The sequence below is a fragment of the Tyto alba genome, unplaced genomic scaffold (genome assembly GCF_018691265.1).
Source record: "Tyto alba isolate M040663 unplaced genomic scaffold, T.alba_DEE_v4.0 Super-Scaffold_1, whole genome shotgun sequence".
In the NCBI taxonomy this organism is placed as follows: domain Eukaryota; kingdom Metazoa; phylum Chordata; class Aves; order Strigiformes; family Tytonidae; genus Tyto; species Tyto alba.
The window spans coordinates 31,195,473-31,214,069 of NW_024881261.1; the positions used below are offsets into that span (position 1 = coordinate 31,195,473).

General features: G+C 37.4%; 1 protein-coding gene and 1 long non-coding RNA gene across 16 annotated transcripts in view; one reads left to right on the forward strand and one right to left on the reverse strand.

Annotated features, from left to right (window-relative positions):
- The window catches only part of LOC116961882, a 75,082-nt gene that overhangs the window by 9,044 nt on the left and 47,441 nt on the right, over positions 1–18,597 (forward strand). The gene's annotated exons all lie outside the window — the stretch shown is intronic.
- Positions 643–18,597, reverse strand: part of LDB3 (LIM domain binding 3) — a 127,418-nt gene continuing 109,463 nt past the window's right edge. For all 10 annotated transcript variants that reach the window (XM_042794838.1, XM_032994110.2, XM_032994107.2 and 7 more), the window contains 5 exons: positions 12,640–12,940; positions 11,250–11,430; positions 8,885–9,005; positions 7,344–7,459; positions 643–5,360 (listed from right to left, as the gene is read on the reverse strand). In XM_042794838.1, coding sequence (XP_042650772.1) covers positions 5,271–5,360; positions 7,344–7,459; positions 8,885–9,005; positions 11,250–11,430; positions 12,640–12,940 — 809 coding nt within the window. In that variant the 3' untranslated portion in view covers positions 643–5,270. The remainder of the gene's footprint in view (positions 5,361–7,343; positions 7,460–8,884; positions 9,006–11,249; positions 11,431–12,639; positions 12,941–18,597) is intronic.

The window sequence follows — 18,597 nt, forward strand, 5'->3', positions numbered from 1 at the left end:
CTGACAGAAAACTGCATATATTCTGTTAATTCTTTTGAACTGTGTTTTCCTTATGCACACTGTAAACAGAAATTAGGGCTGTAAAAAAAAAATCAAAGTGCACGAAGTTGTGATTCCTGATGCTGTACTTTGTAATGCCATCTGAAGCCAAGTCTGTCCATTTATAATCTAACTTCTTAATTAGGTTTAATATAATTAGTTGTATCTTTAAGAATCCTGCATTCCTGAGGGGTGTGCATTAGGAATGCACAAAATGGCTGTTTTTATAAACCACACTGTTACATGAAGATATCTTTTCATTTGGCAGTATTTCTTGGCACTAGAGCCCAGTGAGGACATTTAAAACATTTTGTGTATTATTTAAAGTCACTTCTGCTAAGAAATGGAAGAACACCCACCTGAACTTATGCAATCAAACTTTGTTCTCAGATGCATCGATGTAACCTAAGACAGACTTTACCCATTCCCTGTAAAGTTACTATAAACAGTATTTGTTGACACAATAAGTCTGTGACTACACACGTCTTGCTAAGTTACAACATGTACAGCTAGTACACTACATCTTTTAAGCATACTAACATTTGTTTGTTTAAAACAGCATTATTTGGTTAATAAAACATTCAAGATTGATGTACAATAAAGTTGAAACCAATACTTTTAATTTTTATTTTCAGGTCTGAAGTAGAGAGTACAAGCTTATGTATGCTTTCTTATCAGTATTACATGGCTGAAAGCTGTCAGCTGTTCACATGCCATATTAATAAATAGGCCCCAATCATAAAGCTTTAACTGTATTTGTACATTGCTTTTATTACCAGACTGTTTTATTCCTGTTGGCACAGATAATCCATGCAAAGTAGTTACTCACACCTCATAAACCACACAACATTCTTTTTCTGAAATAACTAGGAACTTAGGAAAAAATATATATCTAAAAGCAAGGGCACTTGTGGCATCAAGTCAACATGTCAATATATTATAAAATCTAGATTTCTAATATGATCACTGCAGGCAAGAAATCACTCAGTTTCAAATTCTGATGTTTATAAATACTAAACAAATTAATACCTGCTACCAGGAGACAAGTATTGCAAATAAACATTAGTGTGCCCAGCATTAGACACTAGTGAGTGTGTGCAGTGCTGTGGACATTCACATTATTAAACATAAATAAAAATAATCTTTAACAAAACATTTCACCCAAAGTACTGACCACTGAAGGACCAAAGCAAAATGTTTTTCCTTGTTTTGAATTGATTTGAGAAATGTGTAATGTGTAAATCCAATATAGTAAAAACTAACTTCTAAAAAAAGAAGTCATGAGTGTTTTTTTGCCAGATAATAAAAACAGTCAGCTTTGGAAACATTTAATTTACCCTGCTCTGCAAAAAGAACAGAAAAGAAGAGAAAAAGCATTACGATAATTTTTTAAGCCTTTGACTTGAAAAGTTATTGAACACTTTTTAATTAAAGACTGGTCTTTTTATTTGATCATTCAGAGGTACAGTATCTTTGTCTTATTATGTAAAACTCCACGTTAATTAGAATGAAAAGAAATATTTAGAGGAACTTGGGACTTGTCCCAGGCATCTATTACAAGACATAAAACATAAACAAGTACACATTATTCATCTTGCACATTTTTGTACAGCGTTTATGTTCAGTGATAATTTTGAAAGGCCCTATTCTGAATTATATATATCTCTATGCATCTTCCCCCCGTTCATATCACAAAGGTGACATGTAGCAGAAGAGTATCAGCAGTTACGGAGGTATTCTACCCCTGTGAAAGTTAAAATACTACATTATTATTCACAAATTTCTGGTTCAGATATGTGCAAAAATTGTATCTTCGTACAGATATCAAGGGTGGGTAAGTGGATTCCCTATTTTTGGACCACATTATGAAGCAGCACAAGTCAAAGCAGGAAATTTATTACATGATCATCCTCAGGGCATCTCTGTTCTTCATTCAGAGATATCACTGTACCTCCTATAGTGATATGTAAACTAGCTTTAATCTCACTTGCTCAGACACCAGCTAGAGTCAGGGCATGTGTTACAGTGCAGGTTATCTGCTCAAGGAAATTTTCAGGACTCTCTCAAGTTAGTACGGCTCCCACTGAAAAGGAAATTTTCAGGACTCTCTCAAGCTAGTACAGCTCCCACTGTAGACCGTGCTGCTGCATTTTCACTGTTGCCACTCCGCAAGCTAGCTCAGCTATGCTTACATACATTGCATCACCTTTCTGCATTACTGACTTCAAATTTACTAGATTGGATCCTGTATCCCCCTTGCTCACCCCTTCTATAAATATTCATACTTTCTGGACTACTGTGAGCTGCTTGTACCCTAATTTCTTGCTTCGAGCCCTTTCCCTGGCTAGTGAGCCATCCTGGCTATTCCCCCCTTCCCCCTCTGCTCCACCCCAACTATCTAACATGTCAACTTAGTGAAACTGGCCTTACCTAACTATTCTCCCTCCTCTGACCCCAGCTTCTGTAAGGGCTTCCTGACTTCTCAATGCCTCATCTTTTCACACTCCACCAGAGGCCCCCAGAGCTCCTGCATTCTGGCTGCTGCAGGTGCTCTCCCTTCTCTGATCCAAGCCTCCCTTCCCCTGCCCACACTGAGACCCCTGTCTCCCACTCCCCTGTCCACCCCAGCAAGGTGGAGTTGGGCCATTTCAGCTGGCAATTTGGGCTCCCCCTGTGAACGGGAAGAAGAGACAGCCCCAGCCATGCTGCCTACCACCATCTCTTCACAGACTGTACCCCTGCCCAAGCTGCAGCCCTCCATCTCTGGCCATCTCCTAAAATGCTTTATCCTTCACACTGCCAGTGGAGAGGGAGCTTTTAAGGATGCTGAGGTGGGAAGGCAGAGTGAGACACACATGTACACACATGCAGACTAGAGGCAAAAGACTTCATTAAATTCTCCTGAGGCATTGGGATATGCCCTAGCATTTTGTGTCCTCCCAAGGAGTCTGACTCCCTGTTTTGATGTTGACAGTAAGAGACTAGTCCCAGTCAGTGGGTGACACAGAAATCTGCCTAAAGAATCTCTTCAATGCAGTCTTAATATATAATATGCTGATATGAATTCTCTTAAATAAGAGAGAATAATAAACACCATTTTGCTGAATGACATTCAAAAATTAAAAGGAAATCTAAAATTGTCTCACTGTTATGAAAAGCTATTTAATGAAGTCAAATATGAGGGAAAAAATATTTAACTTGCATGATTACAATTTATTCCTCTAGAGAATATTGTGAGACGGATCTTTGGATTTTGTAATCAATGGAACCATATTCACACCAGCCCAGCACCAACTGAAAACACAAAATGTGCTTGCTATAGGAAAAAAAAGGCTTTGCATATAATGTACTAGTGTTTTAGAGTAATTCATGCATACAAAAATCTGATGCTGTAGCACTCAGATCAGATCACTGCTAAGATCAGTGAGAACTAAGATACCTACTGAATAAATACAGGTCATATATGTTAAAACTGCCACAGGCAGTTCAGGTTGTTATTTTTGTCCAAGATGCGGACTGCCTGCAGCTAACTGAATTCTCATATTAGAACTCCAAATTTCTTTTATTCCTCCCCTAAGCTTTAAGTAGTTTTTCATCCCTGAAAAGACACACCAATTTTCTTAAAATGGGCATTATGCGTAGGAGGGAAAAAATGGACAATGCTACATAATTTCTTGTTACTCAAAACACAAGGTGAAATAGGGTGCAGAATGTGACCCACAGAGTGCATCCTCGGTCTCAGAAATACTAATTCGAAACTGTCAGTACTGCAAGCTGTCAACACACACATAGTTCTCACTTAAACAAATCAGTAAAACTTGAATAGTGATCAGACTTTCCATTTTAACTCTATTTCTGTCAGACAGAACTGCTGTCTCCGATACAAAAGTCAGTGATATTTTAAAATTCAAAATTATTATCAGTACTACAAGTATTGCTCTTTTGAAAAATAAAAAAAGTTTTATAAATAACTGTTTGAACAACTTGAAAGTTGTTCTTAAAACATTAGAAACGATGACTGTATGGTTATCCTAATCATTGCAGCCTATCTAGTGTTTTACAATGGCCAATACTACTACAATTCAGAATGTGTTGCATTTAAACTAACAAAAGTAATAATGAGTATGTGCCTGTGATGTTATGCTGCCTGATGAATTTTTAATCAATGTTAATTTACCATAGCTAAAAAAAAAGATGTCGTTTTCCTAACTATATGTGATAGAGTAGGGAAGTTTTGCAAGCTATCTCCCACTTCCTAGCTGTGCTAGATGTATGTGTGTCTTCTGTGTTCACCAATGTGAAGGTCCAGATGTAGATTTCTACCTCCCACTGATATCAGTGGGAATTAGAAACTAAAGCAACTTTGAATATTTTTTCCACAAGAGAAAAGGAAAACTGGTTTTGAATTAAAAACTGGCCTTTCTAGCCAGCTCTATTCCATTCAAAGAAAGCACTTTGGAGAAAGTCAGTTGTCATTTTCCATTATGATTTGAAAGTGAACTAATTTACTGTGTACGTATAAGCCAAATGCACTATCATAGTTGACCCAGCATGCTTTTCTCAATCTTACTGGGTTATGAAAGGCATTATTCTGTTTCCACTTAATTTCAAACTAAGTTAGGGATTGTGTCCTAGGCTTCCCAACAACATATGGATTCAAGGCAGATTTCTTATTTGGAAAGAATCTAAAATATTTGATGCTATGAGGTAGCACCACAACATAACGGAATAGCACTCACTTTCCATAGAGGAAACCGTGATCTATTTATTGCCCTTTGAAAGCTATGGCCTTTGGTTCTACAGATAATTGTACATGTGGCACGTACTCATTCTTGTTGTGAAAGAAAATGACTTACTACAAAAGGACTTTTCCAGTTGTTCTTAAACACTAGTGTGTGGTCTAAGCAGTAAATCTGCTGTGGGTAGTTAATTTGAAATTGTGTTTGTGCATTAATTTTTATATTACAGTTTTTAGTTAATTTCAATATTTCCCCCCAACCGTTGATCTAATAATGGTTTGTTTGGTTTTGACTGTTCATTCAGTAGGGTTTTGTATGAACTTTGTAAAAGCATGGTGTGCATTTACGAAAGAGAAACTTCCATTAAGTAACTTCAGAAGTATCAACTTCCTGGCTTTTACCAAGAGAAATACTAGCCATGGTTATCAACTTTATAAACTACCCAGTTAGTCATCTGTTTTTCCCCAGCATTACTGACTGCCAACTCTTCTTTTAAACATTGATGGCATGGGCATGCTTCTTGCACAGTGGCTTGTCCTTCTTGGAGTAGAATGGCTGACCTTCCAAATTCACATGGCATACCTAGAATTAATAATAAATACAATCAGGAATAATTAAAAAAAAAAAAAGAGGGAAAGACATGATTATCAATTTCTACCATATCTCTCTTCTGCCCACACATTTATTTGGCAGAAGTGCCTCAGATTTCCTGGATCAAAGTGTGTGCCTTGGTGGATTTCCTCCTCCATGTTTAAGTTAGGCTGTGGTTTGCATCAGCTCCCCTCTCTGTACTTTCCTGCCACCACTACCCACCAAGTTCACTTGTTTCCATGTGAGTACATGATCCCCTAGGCAGCTTTGAGATGTCCCAACAGGGCTTGTGTAGACTATCAAAGGATAGTGGCACACTCGAGCACATGCAGCTAGCTCAGACTTTAAGACCTAGATTCTGATCCTTTAATGGATGATTTTACAAAAGCTCTGGTTAGGTGCCATGGTCCCAAGGGTACCATCCTTCCATGGTACCATTAGATACTCATTCCTATTATTACTTTGTCTTGGTATGAGTGCTTACATGATCAAGGACTGACTCATTCAGACAGCCAGTATAATTGAAAACTACTTATTTATTTTTACCAGGTTGTTCTTCAACCAATAGAGTTCTCTGCCTGGCTGCATAAGGGCCAGTGTTGACATAACAAAGCATGTGAGAATGCATGGCTGAGGCAGGGCAGCCCACGTTTAGATGAGCTTAAACTGCTCTGGAATTGTACAGAAATCTACGCAGGGTAGTGCAGCACCACTTGCAAGGTCAGAGTTGACTAGAACAACCTAAGGAAAGCAACACATCAGAATCTAGAAATAAGAGTAAGTGTTGTCCCTAATGCTTATAGCAGGCTTAAGACCAGTGAGTGATAATATCAGTGATGTGCTACTGCAAGTGGAAGGAAAATCACATGAAGGGATATGAGGATAGCACATTAGAAATTAAGTCGTGTTTATTTGCATTTGACTTAATCCACTGAAAGAAAGAAAGTTAACTCCTAACAAAAAATGCTGTGAGAACTGCATCACCTCCACAGAAAATTGGGTTGCTAATTTAAATAAATACATAAGAATGTAGTTAAATGAACAAGCAAAAAAAGAACATTAAATATACAGAGAAAGTGTCTTTTCTAAGTGATTAATAGCTGTTTGTGAGGGAAACTTGCTGTCTTAGTATTCCTTTCTATGTTAAAATTTCAAAACCACTTCAGTTTTCACAGGACACTTTTGTGTCACTCAATTCCATGTACCCTTGAAAGACCAGTACCTAGTAGCTTTGGAAACTTATACAAATTTCTATACTTTCTACTCTTCAACCTAAATTTTAGAGTTCAACAAACATCAGAAATTGTCACTGTCTTTTTTGGTATGGCCAACATACTACTTTTAGCTAATTAAAGGTTCTAGATATTCTTACCTTAGGAATAATATGTTGTAGAGCAGCACAGCTGTACTAGAACCATATGAGAAGTACTGTTTATCACATGGATTTTACTGCTTCGTGTGCAAAGAGGGAGAATATGGCCACACTATATAGCTGTACACACACCACAGATTGATGAGTTTCACCAACTTCTATGCTAATTACTATTCATTCTCTCTAAACAGACTCTTTTGCAAGTTTCAACAAGCATTGTGCATGGAAATACAAACTGCACTGCTTTGTAAGATTATGACTATACCGTTCAGTATGGTGTTAATTTACTTTAAATCCTGCTTTATCTTTATTTGGTAAACACTGGAAAGAAAAACAGCAATAGTGGTATGTATTACCATATGTACTCTCTAAAACTGTTTTATTAGAAAGCAGTCGTGATGGTCAAATTTAATAATTCTAGTAAAAGTTTATGGAGGAGGAGATAAAAGACTCCCATCCTTCTCTATCTGCAAGTAAAAAATTAAGTTCAGTTCCTCTGCATCCTTAGGCATATGTTAGTCATTCCTGCTTTCAGCTCTTCTGATGTTACTTCACAGTTTATGAGTATAAAGAAATGATATACTATTTGGTATAGAACCTACAGCACAAATGAAGCAGGTATCATGCCAAGTGTGTCCAAGAGCTTCAATGAATTTATCTCCAGCTTCAACAGGAAAATCACAGCCATGGCATTTTGTGCTGAACAAAGCAATATAATCTAAAATAAAACAAAAAGAAAACTTAGAACAGACTCTTAACATAATTGTATTAAATCCAAGAAAAATAGAAAGTTTCCACAGGATGAATTTCTGGATTGTTTTTGCTCCGTTTCCTACTACATTCAATGAAACACTCACACTGAAATTGCTTCTTTTCTTTCATTATTTAAATACTAAGTCAGTGCAAAACCCCATATCAGCACAACTGTTGTCATCACTGACACAGAAAACAAACAAAAAATTAACGAAATTTTAAGTTATGTATCTCAGTTTTAAATTAGCTTTAATGTGTATGGAAGCTATTCATAAGGACAAAAATGGTCATACAGAACACAATCTAATGGCCAGTGAGTGTTACCTTAAGGGTGGTACAGAAGCATAGTTTTAAGTTTCCGTGACAGGATTTATGTTCTCTCTGCATTAAGAGAGAATATTACGGAAACCTCATACTGGCTGGTTAATACATCTTTAGTTTGAATATCAAGTGCAATTTGGAAAGACTTGACACTGAAAAGGATTAGCAGAAATTCTAAAGGTATATGGAATTTCTGAGACTCATTAGAGGTTATGGCAAAGCCTCCAATTTTAAAGGGTAGGTGCCAGGTCAGTCATGCTGTACAGTTTTCATTCTTCATTAACAGTTACTCTGATTTGTAAAATTTGATTTGCGCAACCATAAGGAAGGAACCTCCAGAGAGGAGTAAGCTAGAAAGAAGTTCATTAAATGGACAAGGCAGGGCTTACAGAGGGAATACCACTTAAACCTTAACCTGCTTCCTGACCATGTCAGGTAACTCACTTGCATGGCAAGCATCATTTATTAAAGCATATTACCCTTTCCATGGTTTGGGAAAACATGGCCTTTTCCTTTCTTAGTTGGCAAGAAGGAGTTCATTTGTCGCAGCACTCAGAAAACAGAACCTGCACTACCATGTGCTGCACATCTGAGCAGAGTCATCTTTTCATGTATGTTGGTTGATCAGTTTTAGGGTGAGGTAGCAGTATCAGAGGTCATAATTCAAGCAACTTAGTAAAGAGAATGTGGGCAGCAACCCAGGCATTCTGTACAGAAGCACCACCAGAATTCTAAAAGAAGAACTTTTCACCCCATAATGTTCAGATTTCTAGTGAGGGACAGGGAAAAAAATGTGTAGAGAGAGAAATGGAAGGTAAGTGTCATAATACATAAGGGAGAGAAATTAGGTAAGCCACTCTGGACATAGAGGCAAAAGAGGCTCTGCCAGCCTATTATAAAGTGGAGAAACTGGTATATGTTGTATACTTGTATATGGAGAAAGTGGAAACAAAATCCATTCTGGATGGGTAACTGATTTTATTTTGTTCAACAGCCACTTTATTCTTGTGTTGCTTCCATACAACATGAAGCACATGATTATTGAGCAGAGCTGTCTGGTTTGCCATACCTTTCTCACAGTAAGGTTCCCCATCTTCCATGTGAAAGAGGCTATTCCCAAACGGCATCTTACAAGCAGCACAGACAAAGCAACTTGTGTGCCAAGTCTTTCTTAGGGCATGCATCACTTCCTGCAAAACAAACAAACAAACAAAAATCTCCAGCAGAACAGCATGCCTTGCAACTACCTACTGGAGAACAAACACAAGGCCTTCTCTATCAGCCAATTCTCCTCCTCAAAAGAAGTATGAGAGAAATTGGGCTCCTTTGGAAAGAGGGAGGAAATAGGACTGCAAGCTTTCTAGAACAATGTATTTGCCAAAATGAAACAACATTGTTCAGCTAGCTGTTTGTATCAACATGCCCAGTCACTGTTGCAGGAGAGATTCTGCAGAAAGATTCTGATTATTTTCTCCTTTGTTTTGACACAACTAGTAGGAACTCTTCAATGCAAGAGTATGATTTGTTAAAAAAATTTTAAAGAGTAATTTCTCTCTGAGACCAAGAAATGCATGCAGGGGATAAGTGATGTAGGTCTGATTTCAGACAGTAATTATGTATTAATTTCTTTAAACTTCTCACGAGAACACTTCACAAACTAATGTGAAAATCTTAAAAAAAAAAAATATTAGATTTTAACTTATGTGATTACTGAAAATGAGTCTGCATGTCTGTTCCTAGGCCATGTGTTCATCAAAAAACCCCAAATTCTGTGCAACTGACGTTCTCTTGAACTGAGTATCCAGATTTTATCAGCTTCTTCCTTCTATCCAGTATGGAGCAACCTCTATTACTGCTTCATGCTTATCTTGTCATACAGAAGATCTCCAAGTCCAAAAGCTGCTATACTGAGCTCCGATGCATGGTTACCTGCTAATTTGTCAATCTTCCTCGTGCCCAAGACAATATTCGACAGTGCATCTCTGTCAAACAGTCCAGATTTCAATGGGCCAGCTGCATGACTGGTGTAAATTAATTTAACGTTGGTGAAACAGCATTGATTTACACCACCTGAGATGCTAGATCCTATTTTATGTTGCTTCCAATTATATACATACACTCTGATTCTCTTTTAAAGATTATTTTTTATCTCCATTGACTGTGACTAAAGGGATTGAAGCCCTCTTCCATGCTTTCAATCCAGTGAATAGAGAAAATACTCTATGTTTTCCATATATCTCATTAGAGAATCACCATTTGAGATTCATGAACTTCTGTTACTGTTTGCAAAACAACTATCATTGATAAATAGGTTTAGATCCATTTATGAACCTCACTGAACTAGGAAGCAAAAACAGATTGAGAAATCTTATTAATATAAATAGAGGCAGCTGGCATCTTTACTGTTTTCCTGGTGAAAATCCATAATGGGGAACATTAATTAGGTAAGTTAAGTCAGTACTCTGCTGTAAAATTATTCCTGCTGCAGTAGCTAACAAGACTTGGTTGGATCCAGAGCTTCACCATAGATGCCTGATGCTGCCATCCCTAATTGGCAACTGCAGAGAAAAGCATCTAGTCTGTCAATGCCAACATTTAGACAGATGTCAAAAGGTGACAGCTAAGCAATGAAAAAAGTGGGGTACTCCTTGCTTCCTCATCTAAGAGAATCATGTCATATATTCACTATGACTGCATGCATAAATACACTGCTAAAATTATCTTACGGTATTCCGTTGTCACCATCTAAGGTATACATAAAGCAAATTTACTTGTACCTAAGCATGAGTACACTAAGACAAAAGTGGCATCTATTTTTGCCTTTCTGGAATTCAGATCTTTACATTTATTCTGTATTTTCTTAACTATAAGAAGTCAACAGAATTCCTCTTGGCAGCTGTGTTGCTAGCTGCCAGTGAGGTGTAGCAAGAGCAATGGGCCTCTTTCCATGATCACTGACTTCTCCACTGAAATTTAGACTAAGTCCTGTATGAGAAAAAAAAAAAAAAAAGACAAACAGTTCAAGCCTCTTACTATAAATATAAGGAAAAGATAGATAAAAGTAACATAGTGTATCAGATAGCAAAGAACTTTCCAGAAAGTGTTATTTATTTTACACTCGGACAGATGGTACTTGGGTTACATATTCTGCCTGTAACTTAAGGTACAGAAATATCTAGGACTTCAGATAGATAAAAATTATTTTGACAGAAAATGTTGGACAAGATGATCCTTGAGGTCCCTTCCAACTTGGTATTCTATGACTATGATTATAAAATAATATGTTTCTCATTCTGAAATAATTAACAGGCTCGGAAATTATTATTAAAAAAGGGGAAACAATTAAATATCTACACTCACTGATTACAGTCTACACTATTTCACTATTTCAGTGAACCATACCGTTGGAGAAAGGGTTAAGCACATTCTCTTACCCCCATGATCTTAGTGTGGCATCTGGCACAGGTTGGTGCAAAGAACTGTTCATAGCAGCGCTCACAGTACACACTGTTCTGCTCTTCCACAAAGCACATATCAGCCAAGGATGTCTTGCAGTAAGCACAATTGAATTCTTCTGGGTGCCAAGAGCGACCCATGGCTACTAGGAAAGGACCCCTGTAAACAATCGTAATTATCTTATTTGTATTGAAAAAAGATTGACTGACCCTGATTACAAATGTGCTCTGTTAGACACTGCATACATGTATAACAGGCATTCTACTTGAACCATGAAGGTGCATATTAAATTAAGAACCAGAAGCCTGAAGAGAAGTGGTCTTTTTCAAGATCATTACTCAAAGACTTTGCCAATTGGTTAAAATATTTCATTATTGTTTAGTCATATACATTGGATTTACAGACAACTTTGAAAAATCATCAGCTGTTTTCATATCTGCAGTTATAAGTGGTCTTTGTAAACAGATGCAAAGACAACAGGAAAAGGCCAAGGGCTGTAACACAGAAGATAATGCTACTATTTGAAAGCGTAAAAAAGCAGGCAAATTTCCAAACCTACACACTCACACCCTACCATAGCTCCTAAAGTCTCCTGCCTTCTTTTCATCTGAGAGAGCACTGCATGTGGCATGTTCTAGAAATGTCAGACTATCAGATGACAGCTTGCTGTTTGATTATATAGAAGGCACATTAAATTAGTTTTAGATTAGATATTGTGATTATTACTGGAGTCTTTCCATTTCAGAATATATAAAGGGCAATAAACAGCAGTTCCACATCACCAAACTAGCTCCTTTTAGTGGGGGAGACTGTCATTAAATCTGGATTACTTAAGGCTGGTTAGCAGTCCACAGGGTAACAGTGGGCACCAGTCCAGCGGAGTGAATTGGGAGAGAAGGGAGAGGCATGCTATGAATCACTGGTAATAGAGTGTAGGCATTATCTTTCTCCAGACACAAAAGCAACAATTAAATTTGGCTGCTGTTCCAAAATGATGTCTCGTTCCTTTTCTCTCCATAATCCTCCCCCCCGCCCCCAACTCCCCCAATGAAGTTGTATGTACCTCCTTAAAGGGGTACCTTAGGACCAGAAACTTGTTTAAAAAACAAACAGTGATTTGCCACAGCATCCAAGAAACAAACAATTAGCATGTATAACTTTGTAGTGATAAAAAGCGAACCACATAATAGCAAAATGAGCTCTGGAAATGTTAAATTAATGAAGCAGACAACAGACATCCCTGCTGGGTAATTTAACTGAGTCTTAGGCTCTGGTACTGTATATTAAGGTACGATAACCAGTCTTTCTGATATTTTATTCAGATTTTTTTTTTCTGCTTCATCCCTCTTCAAAACCTCATGACCTTACCGAATTATGCTGTTACAGTGCCCACAGAGAGGAGTTCGGCTGCTGGCTGGAAATCGCTCAGCCCTCTGAACTGTTCCCCGGGCTATTGCAGGAGCCTGGGAAGAAGTTGAAACTGGAGATGGGTAAGCAGAAGTTGAGGCAGGAGATGGTAGTGGAGCACCCTTTGGCAGGATGTGCTTTGTGACAGTGGTGGTAGTTTTTCCAGGTGCAAATTTCTGGGAAAAGGAGTCATCTGTTACCCAGGGAGGGCGACTTGCAGGCTCAGTGTTGGCAGGGGTGTAGGAATGAACTGGTGCTGGTGCTGTTTTAAGTATTCCAAAAGAAACCAAGAAGTATTTTAAAGTCTTTTCTTCTGATGGCAAAACAGTAACACTTAACCAAATTGTACTCCATGACACTCAAAAACTAAAAGCTTCAGATGACACTTAATTATGGTCTGTCCCATTACTGCTCATTAATTCTGGACTGAAGCCAAGGATATCAGCAGAATCACTGACTTCTAATCTACATGCTTTACAGAAGTCATTGCCTACTGGCTTTTACATATTTTATGGAGGCCATTTTCAAGGGCATCTCTTCATTTTCTAGTAGGAATGGATATGACAATTCTGTGATAATTTCAAAGACTGCCATATAATCTGTTTAAGACAGGTTAAAAATAGAAAGGCCAGATCACGTAATAAAGTTTTAGATGGAATTTCCCACAATTTCAATAAGAAGTTATGTTTAAATTTTGATCTCATTATAGTCATTAAAATGCAGCATTCTCCACAGATGTCACTGTTATCTATCATATGTAGGTTTTGCTCCTACGTTTCTAAAGAAAACCAGGCTCACACAGCAAACAGAGAGATCGAGAGCACTGGAAGCAATATTGAGGGAGCCAGTTCAGCTCACATGACCAGCAAGACAAAGCCAACAGCACTTAGGGGAAGGCCAGACTTGCGGTTATGACTGATCTCAGTTCAGTTCTTGGCTCTGCCACAGACTTCCTGTATAACTTCGAGCAAAGCGTAGTATCTCTCTGCCTCAGTTCCCATGTATAAAATAGAAATAATATACTTCCTTTCTTCCACCCTTTGACTATCGCGTAAAATCTTCAGTGCAGACTGCCTCTGTTTGCATGCACAAGGCTCTAATCTTGGGTGGAGCTTTATCACATAAAAATAAGCAGAAACTAGAGCCTGCACATACCGACAAGTTTTCCCATTGCCCTGCTCTTTTCAAAACGTCAGATCTTGCATTGTGTAGGACTGAAGTCACTGCCCAAGAAACTGTCTCATTTTGCCAAGTACAGGAGCACTAAAAGCAGTTTTTCCTTCGCAAGGAAAACAAAGCGAATGATTGTTGGTTTGTGCGAAGAGAAATAGAAGCTTGGAGAGTTTTGCCCAAATGAGAGAGCACAGATTTGGGAACAGAAGTCAGTTCTCCTGCATCTAGGCAAACACTCTGCACAGTAGATCCCAGTGCCAATAAAATGATGACCAAATACAACATCTACAGTTTTAAGGGACTTGCGAGTAGAAAAGTGTTTCAGCCAAGAAGAGGGTTCTGAATGTAACATGGCTCTTTCTGAATAATTAAGCGGTGAGAAGATTATGTTCTACTTAACACTCTCCCTTAGCCCACACCCTGCCACATAGAATAACATACCCTGATTATTGGCAATTGCAGGTACTTAAATTGCAGATATATCTATATCTATATCTATATCTATATCTCAATCCACTATGATCACCCTAGTGATCTCTGATTTTATTCTTTTAATTGATTTCAGAGTGGAATCTAATGCATCTTCTTGATAAAACTTTCCTATGCTACAGCATCAACAAAGTTTAGCTTCATAAAACTGTATCCCACCTTAGCTTGAGGCTTTTTTTTTTTTTTTTTTTTTTTTAACTTGGGAATGGTAAACAGTGTTTAAAGATTTCAGAACAGAGAGTTTATATGCAATCTCTTTAAATCCTGAGGCTGTTGCTATTTATGTATTACGGTATTAAGCGAGGCAAAATTAGAAGGCAATATTTCACCTCTAATTGGTGAGTTCAAAAGGCTCCCACCTATGAGGCTTTCTAATTAAATAAGGTGACTTCTAGCTCATTCAGTTTTGTGAAAGGATTCTCCCTCCCCCAAAAGCCAATTCTTGTGCCTTCAGAGTGCAGCAGCGTATCCCACAGAAGGCCTAACAAAATGGTCAGATACTCAAACCCAGAGTTCCAGAAGTGAAGAACAAATGCAGTCCCAGTACCATTTTTAGGATGTCTTTTCCTATGATTGTCTTTAATAAATTCAGCTTCCAGCCTCTTTGTTTTTCACTTTTTCTTCCTTAATCTTACAATGTCAGTGGTTTATTTTTCCAGTTTGTTTATTCCAACCAATGTAGACAGCACATGATTTATCTGGGTTCCGATTAATCTAGACTCCTTTGGAGGATAAACACTAGGGAAGGGTCTTTGTCTTCCATTCTCTTTACCTTCTATTTCTTTTTACACTATCTATCTTCTCTACCTGCCATGATAAAATAAAGCAGCAAAATAATTTTTTTTCCAGTTGCCGAAAGAAGATACTAGGGGAATTATTGCAAAATGACAAATGTTGGGTGTTTGCAACTGCTCTGAGTTCTCCTTTCAGCCATTAACATTTAATTTTACAGGCTGGATTTATTACAACATATTTTCACTCTGTGAACAGGCTGGAATGACTACTGATTTAAAATTGTGTCATTGCAAGGTATTGGGAGGGTTTCACTAGCTTTGAGATTTTAGCTATCATTACTAAGAGGGAATTATTATCTTATTATCTTACAGCTGTATCCCTAAGCTTATATGAGCAACTCTCTTGTCTTAGCTACTGCCATACAAATTCACCTTGCATGTTTGTATTTCAAGGTCTTCCAACATACATGCAGCAGGTAAAAGGTGCTGTTTGCTGGTAGAAAGCATTCAGTATATGAGAGAATAGATTCTCAAAGTAACAGTATTGTATGAGCTGACCCTTAACAGTTCAAAAATGAATACTTTAAATCATTCAGTAACACAGCCTCTATCACCTTGTTTCTCTCAGCCCTCAGACTCTTTTAGAGTAGGAGAAAAAGAATTAAACTATTGTTATCCTGAGAGAATGGCAGAAGAGGTGTCTCTTAAAAGCTGTAGGAACAAACCAATTCCTTGCTTCTGGGGAATGGGGAATTCTCCCCATCAGTTCTTCATTTATGGTCAATGGCTATTTTCTCTCTAGAAGAAAAGGAGTGTTACCAAAGACTAATTTAATAGTCGCAAATGCTTTACTCTTACACACTAGCTTGCACTGTGAAAGTAATTTCCCTTTTTTTTTTCTTTGTTAGTAGAGCACATAATTGTTATTCTTAATAATTTTCCAGTAACAAATGTAACTCATAATCACAACAGAATTGGCTTGTTCTACACTTAGTGGCTGCATCCTTAAAGCCCAAAATTTTCCTATATACTGTTCCAGTATATAGTAGATGACAGACAAAGAAGATAATGCAACAAGTCCTTTATAAGAAGACACTATTCTTATTCAGAATAATTTAAAATGAAAGATGGTACGTAACCTGTTGTTTTAGAATTGAGGGCGCATAGGAGTCAGTGAAAAGTTCATTGAGATCTGTGGGAATCTTTCTAACAATTTCTAGTAGAGTGGATCAGGCCTTTACACTTGAGCACTTTTACATAATTGAGTAGTCCTGTTTGGATTTACAGATTTAGACGGAAAGATCTCCTTTCTTACTTTTAAGTGTCAGGTTACTTCGTAGTATAAAACTGGCATTTGAGTTGGGTGGAATATACGAAAGCACTATTTTAGTCTGAGAAAACCTACTAGTAAGGAATACAAAAGTATTTTCTGCCATCTAGTGGACCTTGTTCAGAAAAGAAGTCTATGCTTCTTTTAAAAATGGGTTATGAAATTTATGGGACAGAGAAGGGAGAAGATTTTGGGAGTTCACGGCTTTCCCTATAGGAAGAAAACAAAGATTTTTAGCAGCAGAAAATTCTCACCAGAGTTAGGTTAGTCGAAGTAGTACTCTTTCTTTGTTTTAAAGTGTAGATCTACTGATTACTTCCATCTGAGCCAGATATTAAACAACGCAGTTTCATTTTGAGACTGGTTTCAGTGTAAACAGGATTTAGCTCCATTATTTTTTTAAATCTGAGACAGATTAAAATAGACTTGTGAACCTCTTAGCGATTGATTCAGGTTCCTGGGTATTGCATATATGAGTCTGTTGGGTGTTTTAATCTGGAAGTTACTGGCCCACATTTTTAAGGAAAGCAAGTAATTTCCTTCCTGTTAACACTGACAGCTAGCATAAAGACATTCCTCTTCTAAATCCTACGTTGCAAATCTTTATAGTAGTCTCTACTATTCTGTCCTTTTCACACAGTGGATTTACAAAAAGGAAGCTAAGAAATTATTTGCTAAAGTGAGAGTGCAGTTATTGCAAAATCCACTTAGATTGGAAGGAAAGGATGTATTTTGTGATCTCGTATGTCATAATTTGAGGTTGCATTTTACACTGCAGGACAGGGTTTATAGGCGTTGACAAAGTTAGGTGAGGATGTTTTCTAACTGTCTTGATGGTTTGTTTCAAAGTACTCTTGATCTTTCCCATCTGTGATGGGAAATGCTGTTTCCTGCATTTCTTCCCAAGTGACAATTTCCCATTTGTCCAGGACTGCAATTGCAACTGTCTCTAGGGCCAGCTCTACAACCAAGATGAAGTGCTACTACATCAAATATATAAAACTTTAAGAAGGTACCAAAATAAAACCCAAACATCTTCAATAAAATCTCTGTCTGTAATCTTTTTTGTACCTGAGTCACTTTGGGGTTCAATTACGAAAGTATTCTAGAATCCTTTATTAGATATTTCAAACTCCTAAACAATACAGGGAGACTTAGTGTTTCTTTCTCTGCCAACTTCAATGCTATCTGAATTTTGTCTTTTTAATATATCACATTAGATATTATTCTGAATTTTCTCCTGTCCTCTAGAGTACATTATATCCTTGCAGTGCCTGCAAATAAGAACTTTCCACATGCAGGCAGACAATATATAGAGCTGAAGTAAGTTTGTTGTATATATAGCAACACAGAGCATAGTGTCCATATGGTGTATTTTAAGCCAATGACAATGGCTTAAATGGGGTTCAAAACCAGCAATATGAGGAATTGCAAAGAAGATGCCCATCACAGGAGAAAACAAAAGCGCTGCCTCTTATTCTGAGTCTAATCCATCAGCCAGCTTTTTCTTTAACAGATACAGCTACTAATTGGATATAGCTAGAGATTTATTTCTGTGGCAGGTTTGTATATTGACAACTGGAATTTATACTTTCCCCAAATGAGCATGGGGCTTAGTATCAGTCAGTGATATTTTGACTTGCTACAGCTTGCTCTGTTCTGCATTATGGAAATAAATCCTCTGTCTTCATCTTTCCTGCTTTTACAAGACAAAAATAATAACATTTGCCTTCAGTGAGAACATGGTATGTGCAGACACACTTAACCAACAGCAAATGAGGAGAAGCTGAAACCTTTATTTACTCTGAGACCCTTAAATAGCTCATGATAATTCTAAACTGGCATTTTCCACCTTTACATCTCAAATATAAAGATCAGTCAGTTGACCTGTCTGTTTGCTTTATGTATACGTAAAATTTCTGCATTAGTTTCATTTCACTAGATCCAGAGATAGAGCATTACAGAAGATAGAGTTTAAGACTCTTAGAATTCTTGGCCTCTCCATATTTACTTGACTGTCAAGATATAAATCAACTTTGTAATTCTCTTGCTAAGATCAGAACAAGCTTAATTTGAAACAGAACTGCATTTAGACTTATATTGCTGCCTCATTTAATTTGTTCATTTTGAAGGTTCACATTTTGGTCATCAATGGTTTTAGAAGTTCACTCCATTTGTAACACATTAATACAA